This window comes from Xiphophorus couchianus, chromosome 24 (assembly GCF_001444195.1).
Source record: "Xiphophorus couchianus chromosome 24, X_couchianus-1.0, whole genome shotgun sequence".
NCBI classification, from domain to species: domain Eukaryota; kingdom Metazoa; phylum Chordata; class Actinopteri; order Cyprinodontiformes; family Poeciliidae; genus Xiphophorus; species Xiphophorus couchianus.
Genome location: NC_040251.1, coordinates 19,148,270 through 19,159,248, shown reverse-complemented (window position 1 = coordinate 19,159,248; position 10,979 = coordinate 19,148,270). Strand labels below are relative to the sequence as shown.

The following is a 10,979-nucleotide window of genomic DNA, read 5'->3' as shown; positions in this document are numbered from 1 at the left end:
ACAGCAGAGCAGCAGCCTGTCTGATGGATCTGCTGGGGACGGTTCTGCTGCTGGTTCTGGTGGGATCAGAGGCCCAGAACCTGAAGAATGTTACTGTAGAACTGGGTCAGGATGTGACTTTAACCTGCTCTGTTAACCATACTGAGGTCTACTGGTTCATGGAGGATCGGAACCAGACCAGAGTCAGAATCGGACCGCTCTTCTCTCCAGGAGTCTCCAGCTACGACCATCAGACCAAATATCTGACGGACAGGAACCGGCTGGTGATCAGAAGCGTCTCTGCTGAGGACAGCAGGCTGGTCTCCTGCAGGACAAAGGAGGACGATGAGGTGGAAACCTTCAGTCTTCTTCTACCAGGTACCATCCTGATGTTCTACCTCCCCCACCAGCAGGACCTCATTCTGGTTTCCTTACATTTCATGTGTTTCATGGAAACGCATGGAGGAAACAGGAAGTGACTCCTAAAGGTCACTGAAGTGGAAACACAAGTTCTGGTTGGTGGATCAAATCATCCATGAATCATCTGGTCATGATGAGACGAGTTGGGAGAAATGATAGAACAAAAGTTCATAGATAGTGAATACGATGGGCGACGAAGGACAGAAGAGTCTGGAGGTCAACTGGTCCACAGCAGCATCAGAGCTGGAATCGCACAGAAACGCTCTGCAGTTCTCAGCTTCTGGGAGATTAAAACCCACTTGTTGCTGTTGATCTGGGTCAGAGTGGAAACATCTGTAACCAGGCTGTTCTCCACATCCTGTCTGTTCCTCTGCCTGGTTTTGATACGTGTGAAAATGAAAAGGTGACCCACACATTTACACTTCAGACCGAACTAACATACCCTGAATTAAGGACCAGTGTGTGTTTGTTTCTCACTGTGTGAAGTTCAATCAGAGCAAGCTTTTTGTTTTAGCTTAGTTAGAATAACCAAAATCATTTCTGTTTGCTAATGACAGAAAACGCAGCGAAAACTTTTTGTAACTTTCTTTGAATTCAGACGTTTACATACAGTTGGTGAGAATCAGAGATAACCATCTCATAAACCCAAAGTATTGATGTGTCTCCCAGCTGATACCTGGGGACAGGTTGGTTTTCCAAATGGACCATAACTCTGAGCAAACTATTGAAAACATTATTGGAGGAAACCAAAAAGGCTTGACCAAGTCATTCAGTTTAAAGACAGTTTTCTGGATACTGACCAAATGTATGAAAACTTCTGAATTAAATAAAGTTACTAAAGTTTAAAAAACTAAATTATTGTTGTTGACTTCCAGATGTCCCCGGCCCTCTGTCCTCCCGTCCTCCTGTCCTGATGAAAGTCTACAACACTCAACCTGATTGGGTGTTAACCATCAAACTCATAGCGTGGATCCTTGGTATCCCGGCTGCTGTAGCAGGTCAGTGGCGTTGATGTTTCTGTCAGCTGGTCTGACCATAAACTCTCTCATCCTCTCATGTTCTGTTGGCAGCTTGTCATCGCTGTTGTAAGAAGAAGAAGGTCGAGGATGAAGCTGGAAACCAGCAGATGGAGAATGAACAGAGGAACCCATCAGACGATTGTGAACTTTAACCCCCTGAACCTGTCCTGCTCATGTCTCTTTCAGGAACCCCCCACTACCCCCAAAGCCCCTCTGAAAATGCAGGAATTTCAAAATAAAAGCTGGGTTTTGCAGACTCAATTGTTGCTAAAGTAAAGCTTTGAACTGGTTATTTGGACAAAACCAGTTTGTCAATTAGTCTCAACTCATTAAATAGTTTGGAGCTAATTTGACATCAATAACAAAAGTCTTCAATACAATTCTTGGTCTTCAGATATTCACACTGAACTGTGATATTACTGCGGATGATGCTGTGGGTTATGTCATGTTTTATTTTTACATATTTCTGCTGCTGCTGTGTGCAGTCATCTAAATGAGCTGATTTAATTTCACATGTAATCTTAAATAAACTGAATTGAGACATAAATAGCTGCGTTTCCATTACAAGTGTACTAAAAAAAGTTTGCAACTATTCCTTATTTTTCAATGTTGAATAAACACATTTTACCATTTGAGGTGTTTCCATTAAATAAGAAATTCAGTTAAAATCATATATGAATAAGTTTGTATAATAATCCAACCACTTCCTGTCATCGTCTTCTTCTTGGTTTCCACCAGTAGTAACTTCCTGTTGTTGATCATGTGACTCGTATGATTTAAAAAAAAAAGTTTCCCCTGCAGTTCTGAAAAATAAACTAATTTAAATAGGGATGAAAAACAACTCATTCTAACATCAACACTCTTTATGTTTAATTGCTACATTTCCATGAAGAAAATTTATTTTTCTAAATGTTCAATTGCTCAATTATATAATCAATATAAAAGCAGCTATATTTTTACCTTTTTACTCTTTATTGAATCAATCTTTAATCTTTTCTCAGTCCAGTGTTTCTACCTTACTGAGTTTGTTGATTGAAGTATTTAACTGTAATGTTGAATTATTATTGTTAATAAACTCTTGCATATTGGACAGAAATGTTTGTGTTTATTACAAACATGCAGCAGATGTTGTTCAGAAAACAGCAGAGCTGGACTGTTATTATTCAGTTATTATGAATATAAAACATTAATCAGGCTGATATTTATAGATTAACAGACTAAACTGTTTGGTATTTTGCTGATAATCAGGTTGGTAATTCTGATCTAAATAACTTTTGTTAATAATTGACTTCAGCAATTATTCATTTCAGGAGGGAATTTATTATGTGTGGCATCATCTTCTATGTCCTGCTCTAATTGAAACTCATTAGTAATAATAATTATTGATAACAGCAGGATTGTCTGTCTGTCTGTCTGTCTGTCTGTCTGTCTGCACATAGATGTTACATAAAGCTTGATTCAAAAAGCTGACTGGATGTTTTCCTCCTTGTTTTACTTTCGTTTTTACTGTGACGTGGAAAAGCAGAACCGCTGCGGCTGAAGGTCCATCAGGGAACAGAATCAGCTTTCATGGAAATCAGCGGCGAACCGGTGAGTTTCTCCAGAACCAGAACCGTCCAGAACCAGAACCGTCCAGAACCCCGCGGCTCTGTTCGAGGCTCCCGGCTCCGCCCCGCCCGGAGGGCCGCGTTGTCCTTCAGTCTGTGCTCTGATGTCTCCATGTCCAGCTGCAGGACACATCAGAGGACAGACTGGACTTCTGCGTCACTTCCTACCGATTTATCCAAGTTACGTGTTTACAACAGCAGCAGATCGAAGATGCTACCAGCTTTGGCTCCATCTAGTGGACAGGTTTTAGAATTACAGTAATCTGATATGAACAGGAAACGGCCTGATGTTTCCATAGCAACCATGTGACACGCGATGAGAGTTGATGTTGAGGTGAAAGCCGAGTGTTTCCTCCTCAGATGAAGGCGGCCGGTGTGTGAGCAGAGCAGCATGGAGGACGGAGAGGACGCAGTCCGTCCCTCTGGACCGTCTCACTGCGGACATGAGGACCAGAGGTGAGTGTCCATCTGTCCCTCCAGGCTGGAGAGCCACAGACAGAGACAGAGAGACAGACAGAGAGAGAGAGAGAGAGATTTCTCTGCAGTCTCATTTCATGTTCAGATGCTGAGCTGACTATAGAAATCTGCTGCTTCCCAGTCAAAATGTCTCTCAGTCATAAAACATTTCAGTATTCATCCAAACACCTTCAGTCACCATTGGAGCTCATTTCTCTGATAAAAACTACAACTCCCAGCATGCATGTGGCTGTATGAGGCCACATAACCTTATGTTTCACCATCATGCCTCATAGCTGCTTAAACACAAATCAGTAAATAGTGGATAAAGCAGGAAATGGTTCTGCAACATTTCAGACATTTAAAAGAAAAAACTAATCAATAATTATTGATAAACTCATATGAAATCTTACATCATGACAGGTTTTTCAGCTCCTACCTGAAGTCGTCTCCTGCTGTCCTCTGTCTCTGTCCGACAGGTCCAGGTGTTTGGCTGGGCCTACTTCCTGCTGCTCGTCTCCCAGGAGCGCTGCGTCCATGGAGCCGCCGCTGCAGTTCCCTGGAAAACAGTAATTTCATTTTATGACAAATTTCAAATGGAACAAACATTGTTACTCTACAAAGAGGAACAAATAAACCTTTGTGTTGTGTAAAATGAGACAATATGACTGATGGCCTCTTCGTTTCAGCTGAGCACATCAGGTCAGCTGGTCGTGACAGGAATCATAGAAAAATAACTCGGCTATGTTTGTGCAGCAAAACATTTTAGTTTTACTGCTTCTGCCTTGAAGACATTAATGAAAGTTTAAAGGTCAAAAGTTCAACCAGCCCTCCATCCACTACCCAAATCTAACAAAATTGCTGTCAAACATTTGTGCTACATTTATGCAGCTACAATTTTCGTTTGGGATTTTCAAAAGCAACTCGCTGGAAGAATCGATATAACCTGATTTTATCCAGATGGTTCAGATGAAATGAAGCTGATTGGGTTTAATTGTCATTTTCTCTCCCTATAACGTCCTGATGGAGACATCATGGTGAAAGTTTCTAATGCTACTCGTTTCTTACTCTCCAGTAGAAACTTTCCCACGGACACCTGCTTATCCATCGCTGCGTCCATGGAGCCGCCGCTCCAGTTTTCTCTCAACAGGTAATTATCATCTATATACAATCTAAATGTTAAATGTACAGATGAGGGTATTTACTATCTGGTTCCTCCACAGAGTGGACCAGCAGAGCTCAAAGGTTCCCACTGATCCGTCTGTCCAGCAGCACCAAACACAGCTGGACTCCATATTTATGGTCTGTACATCAGTTCTGTTCAGTCTTTGTAGACCAGAGGACTGTCAGTCTGTCCAACATGGACCTGATGTTTACATCTAGTCTGATTTGTCCCTCATTTCTCATTCTGTTCCAGCTGCTGGAGGAAAACATTGTCACTTTTGTGAAGAACGAGCTGAAGAACATCCAGAAGGTTCTGAGTCCAGATGATCCAGGATCCTCAGAGGGTCAGAGTGAGGATGAGGAGGTGATGGGGGCTGAGGATGAAGAGCAGAGGAGGAGCAGCAGGGAGGCAGTGATGAAGATCACCCTGAACTTCCTGAGGAAGATGAAGCAGGAGGAGCTGGCTGAGTGTCTGCAGAGCAGTAAGAGGATTTCTAGAAAACTTTTACTCCTTGGTTTGTTCATCGCCTGTTTTAGCAGGTCATTTATTAAAACTGACCCCAATGCAGCAAATCACATGGCAGAAACTATCCAGAAGTGGTGAGCAGGATCTGCTGAAGGTAAATGAGTACTAGATAAAAATGGAGATGTTGGGACCAGATGGACTGGTTTGGTGTCTCAGAACCTGAAATCAACTGGAAGTTTCACTCATTATCAGTATTTGTTGTGGTGTTGAGGCAACCAGTGGCCTGAAACAGTTCAATCCTTGATGTTCTGGATTCCACCATTAAGTGGTGGAAGATGAACCTGCTAGAACGCCAAGTGTTTGCTGTTCCTTCCTTTGAGCCTGTCCTCTGTTTCTGCAAACATCAGGCACTTCCTGATGTAAGCTTAGAGCTTTGCTTCTCAATCCTCATCCTTTGTGTAGCCTGGTTGATTTGCTCCAAACCAGTAGATGGAAGCATGCCTAATTAGCATTTTCATTTTTTGGCAACATTTTATAAGTTAGCTAAAACATCACATGACAATTGGATGGAAATATACTAGGTTGGATCCTGCAAAGATCCAACCTAATACCATGGTGTACCTAAGGAAGTAGACCAATAATTGTAGGAATTTTCATTATTCAGGGGAAGTATAGGTTCACCTGATTTGGTTGTTTTTGTGTTTTATTTAGAACTGGTTCCTTCACCTTGTCAACAAAAACTTAAATCCTCCCTGAAGACAAAGTTCCAGTGTGTGTTTGAGGGAATCGCTAAAGCAGGAAGTCCAACCCTGCTGAACCAGATTTACACTGAGCTCTACATCACAGAGGGAGGAACTGGAGAGGTCAACCAGGAACATGAGGTCAGACAGATTGAAACAGCTTCTAGATCAACAGATAGGCCAGAAACAACCATCAGACGAGAAGACATCTTTTTAGTCCAACCTGGAGGAGATCAACCAATCAGAACAGTGATGACTAAAGGAGCAGCTGGCATTGGGAAAACAGTCTTAACACAGAAGTTCACTCTGGACTGGGCTGAAGACAAAACCAACCAGAACATCCAGTTCATATTTCCATTCACCTTCAGAGAACTGAATGTGCTGAGAGAGAAAAAGTTCAGCTTGGTGGAACTGATTCATCACTTCTTTCCTGAAACCAAAGGAATCTTTAGCTTTGAACAGTTCCAGGTTCTGTTCATCTTTGATGGTCTGGATGAGAGTCGACTTGGTCTGGACTTCAACAACAATCCGATCCTGACTGATGTTACAGAGTCCAGCTCAGTGGATGTTCTGCTGACAAACCTCATCAGGGGGAAACTGCTTCCCTCTGCTCTCCTCTGGATAACCACACGACCTGCAGCAGCCAATCAGATCCCTGCTCAGTGTGTTGGCATGGTGACAGAGGTCAGAGGGTTCACTGACCCCCAGAAGGAGGAGTACTTCAGGAAGAGATTCAGGGATAAGACTCAAACCAAGATGATCATCTCCCACATCAAGACTTCACGAAGTCTCCACATCATGTGTCACATCCCAGTTTTCTGCTGGATCACTGCTACAGTTCTGGAGGATGTGATGAAGACCAGAGAGGGAGGAGAGCTGCCCAAGACCCTGACTGAGATGTACATCCACTTCCTGGTGGTTCAGACCAAAGTGATGAAGGTCAAGTATGATGGAGGATCAGAAACAGATCCACACTGGAGTCCAGACAACAAGAAGATGATTGAGTCTCTGGGAAAACTGGCTTTTGATCAGCTGCAGAAAGGAAACCTGATCTTCTATGAATCAGACCTGACAGAGTGTGGCATCGATATCAGAGCAGCCTCAGTGTACTCAGGAGTGTTCACACAGATGTTTAAAGAAGAGAGAGGGCTGTACCAGGACAAGGTGTTCTGCTTCGTCCATCTGAGTGTTCAGGAGTTTCTGGCTGCTCTTCATGTTCATCTGACCTTCATCAACTATGGAGTGAATCTCTTAAACATAGAAGAAATAAACTCCAAGCAGTCAAGAACAAAAACAAATGAATCAAAATCCTTCTACCAGAGAGCAGTAGATGGGTGTTTAAGAAGTCCAAATGGACACCTGGACCTGGTCCTCCGCTTCCTCCTGGGTCTTTCACTGCAGACCAATCAGAGACTCCTGCAAGGTCTCCTGACACAGACAAGAAGTAGCTCACAGACCAATGAGGAAACAATTCAGTACATAAAGCAGAAAATCAGTGACAGTCAGTCTGTAGAGAAGAGTATCAACCTGTTCTACTGTCTGAATGAGCTGAACGATCGTTCTCTAGTGGAGGAGATTCAACGGTCTCTGAGTTCAGGACGTCTCTCCACAGATAAACTGTCTCCTGCTCAGTGGTCAGCTCTGGTCTTCATCTTACTGTCATCAGAAAAAGATCTGGATGAGTTTGACCTGAAGAAATACTGGGCTTCAGAAGAGGCTCTTCTCAGGCTGTTGCCTGTGGTCAAAGCTTCCAAGAAAGTTATGTGAGTACAAACGGACCCAGATATGTCTGGTTTATCATGCTCAGCTTGCTTTTATTGTGCAATCACTTATTTTTAGGGGGATTTCAGTTATTAGATTCTTTATACTTTAGTTTTGAAGTTGCAATTTAAACTTGAAAATGTGAATATTTGTTTGTGTTCTCAGACTAAGTGGCTGTAACCTGTCAGATAGAAGCTGTGAAGCTCTGTCCTTGGTTCTTGGCTCCCCAACCTGTAATCTGAGAGAGCTGGACCTGAGCACCAACAACCTGAGGGATGCAGGAGTGAAGCAGCTGTGTGCTGGACTGGGGAGTCCATTCTGTCAACTGGAAACGCTAAGGTAAGAGTGACACTTCTGCTTTACATTAAAAGGTCTTCTCCCAGTTATTCATCACAACACCAATAGAAAAGGAAAAGAACAAATGAGATGAAATAAAACTAGAGAATAGGATCACACCTTTATGTGTCATGCCTCAATTATCAAAGCATTTGTTTTTTTATATCTTTATAAGCCAGGACATATCCACAAAAATGTAAAGGCAGGAAATATCCAAAGGAAAACCACTGAGAACATCAGGTCAGGTTTGGAGAGGTCATGTCCCGTGTGCCGTTCTTCTCTCCAGTCTCTCCGGCTGTCTGATCACAGAGGAAGGTTGTGCTTCTCTGGCCTCAGCCCTGAACTCCAGCGCCGTCCATCTCAAAGAGCTGGACCTGAGCTACAACCATCTGGGAATGAAGATGCGCTCTTTTGGACGGGATGGTCCAAATGGGAGACTGGAAACTCTGAGGTATGAAGGGACCATGCAAACCTGAGGAGGTTCGACATGAATGTTATCAACTGAAGCTGTGGGAACAATTGTTCAGTTACTGTTGTCTGTCTATGAAACACCAAATATGTTTTGTAGAAAGAACAGCCACTTCCCAGAGAGGTGGCACAATAGCCCTAATGTTGGCACTGATAGCATGCCGTACAGGCACCCCGGCTGCTTCCCCATGATGAAGGCAACAACAGATGACAAACTTTGCAATGTGAATGATGGCCTTTCATCGTCTTTGTTTCTTTTCATAGAGTTTATTTTATTGACTGATCTTAGTGGATCCTGACTTCTAGAAGAAATCTGTGTCTCATAGCTCTAGAGTGATCATCTAATGTTAAAACTTCATTTCTATTTGAATGTCATTCATAAGTTCTCCACTTACTGAACATAGTACAGTTAGTTTCCTATTGCTTGAATGAATAAATATAGATGACAAAATAACAGAAGAGCAGTGAGATCAGTCTGTGGCGAGACGAGGACAACAGGAAGTGACAGAGAGCTGCTTCACGGTGGACTGTCCCCGTCTCAGAGGACACATAATGTCCATGTTTATCTGCTGATGGAGACTGATGGTCTGACCTCCTCCGCCTTTTAGGGTGGAGCCTGCTGGAGTCCGATGGTTGACACCAGGTCTGCAGAAGTGTAAGTGCTAACATTCAACCATCAACCATCATTGATTCAGGAGTCATCAAAGTACCAATAAATGATCAATATCTGCTCTGGGTTTGTTCTCTCCGTCAGACTCCTGTCCACTCATCATCGACACAAACACAGTGAGCAGAGAGCTCAAACTGTCTGAGGACAACAGGAAGGTGACCCGTCTTAAGGAGGACCAGTCATATCCTGACCATCCAGACAGATTTGATAACTGCCCTCAGCTGCTGTGTACAACTGGTCTGACTGGTCGCTGTTACTGGGAGGTGGAGTGGAAGGGGGAGGTTCGCATTTCAGTGAGTTACAGAAGAATCCAAAGGAAAGGAAACGTTGACGACATTGTGTTTGGGAGGAACGATCAGTCCTGGAGTTTGGACTGCGCCGACATCGGCCGTTACTCCGTCTGGCACAATAAGACGGGAACCTCCATCTCCTCCTCGTCCTCCTCCTGCTCCTCCTCTCCCGTCTCTCACAGAGTAGCGGTGTATGTGGACCGTCCCGCTGGCACTCTGTCCTTCTTCAGAGTCTCCTCTGACTCCCTGCTCCACCTCCACACCATCAACACCACCTTCACTCAGACTCTTTACCCCGGGTTTTCATTCAGGTCGTTTGGTTCCTCCATACGTCTTCCTGAAGACTCTGGTCTCTCTCTGTAACATCCTCCATTCGCCCTCCTGTTATTTATTCAGCTCCATTATAAATGAGTAGAACTGGTGCCTCATGTTATGTCATACTGTGAACAGTTTCCAGTTTACTGTGATGGACCGCTCCGTGTCCTTTCAGTTTGTAAGGATCGACTCGACTGCAGATGTTTTGACTCGACGTTTTGTGAATAACTGCCCAGGTTGGACTTGCTGTGTTGAACAGGAATTAATCCTTCTGAACATCTTGTGTTGTTACATATGAATTTGCTTTTGTTTGCTAGTCAGTGTTACTGTTTTAGATCAGAGCTTACAGTTACTGTAGAGTTGAGGAGATAATCCAAGTAGCTTCACTAGTCAGTGGTTTCCTAACCCTCACCTGTTTAGCATCTGAGTTTTTTCAGTTGTGCAGGAATTATCCAAAGAGAAACTGTTAGCTTTAAGTCCAGACTGATGCAGAGCCGTGTGACAAAGTTACAACAGATTCTACTTTTGCTGGATGCTGCAGCAACAATGAAGTCCATCCAGACTTGCTGGACTGTCAGTCAACACTCCTGAGGAGTTGAGGAGACATGAAATCATTGCTGGACTTCAGGTGAGGTACTGCTCACCTGAAACAACGGCCTCTGCTGCACTGGTGCTGCATCCAGCAGAGACCACAGCTCACCTAGAAAGAGTTTAAAACGTCATTACAGATAATTATATACGATACCAGCAGATGAAACGCAGCAATACTGTCAAAACTGAATTACCAAATACATAAAGTTTTCTCCTGCATCTTATGAACCTTGAGCTGCTTTTAGCCTCTATTTTGCCGAAGCCAAGAGTTTTGAACCGAGGCTCCAGAAATGTGGTTATTGTCGTGTTACTTAATGTCACTGTAAAGAAGGAGTCAGTCTTTCTTTAACATTTTGAATCTAGTGTGTGTAAATGAGTCTTTGTCTGTGAAATGTTTGCTACCTGTGGGTGTGTCCTCTGCAGCAGCCATCTTGGGATTCTGCTAAAGAGGAGGCCCGGCCCAAACACAGCGCTTTTCTAGAGAGCTGCAGTTTGATTGGCCAGGAGAACCTGAGAAGGTTTAACTAGTTTACAGATGGAAGGAAGGGCAGCCATTTTGAAAACTGCTCTGGTGAAAGTGACTCAATAAATAAACTTTGTTGTTAGAACAGCCAAAGTTTGACTGATTTCTTCTTTCCACTGTAACATTCACATTCTTTAATCGATTATCAGTTTCTTGTCTGATCATTCAAACAGC

At 43.4% G+C, this 10,979-nt stretch overlaps 1 protein-coding gene across 1 annotated transcript; it reads left to right on the top strand.

Annotated features, from left to right (window-relative positions):
- Positions 1–10,898, top strand: LOC114140509 (NACHT, LRR and PYD domains-containing protein 3-like). The gene is made up of 12 exons (XM_028010464.1): positions 1–357; positions 1,275–1,397; positions 1,470–1,511; positions 3,921–4,050; positions 4,557–4,631; positions 4,705–4,783; positions 4,899–5,127; positions 5,823–7,614; positions 7,778–7,951; positions 8,235–8,399; positions 9,025–9,071; positions 9,171–10,898. The coding sequence occupies exons 1-12, from the start codon at positions 24–26 to the stop codon at positions 9,737–9,739; spliced, it is 3,759 nt and encodes a 1,252-aa protein (XP_027866265.1). The 5' UTR covers positions 1–23; the 3' UTR covers positions 9,740–10,898.
- Positions 10,899–10,979: the final 81 nt, after the last annotated feature.

What these genes read in the sequence shown, in the direction of transcription:
- LOC114140509 (XM_028010464.1), top strand. Translation starts at nt 24, where the DNA reads ATGGATCTGCTGGGGACGGTTCTGCTGCTGGTTCTGGTGGGATCAGAG. An exon ending in CTTCAGTCTTCTTCTACCAG is followed by an intron (nt 358 to 1,274) that starts GTACCATCCTGA and finishes GTTGACTTCCAG; the next exon opens with ATGTCCCCGGCCCTCTGTCC. An exon ending in TATCCCGGCTGCTGTAGCAG is followed by an intron (nt 1,398 to 1,469) that starts GTCAGTGGCGTT and finishes TTCTGTTGGCAG; the next exon opens with CTTGTCATCGCTGTTGTAAG.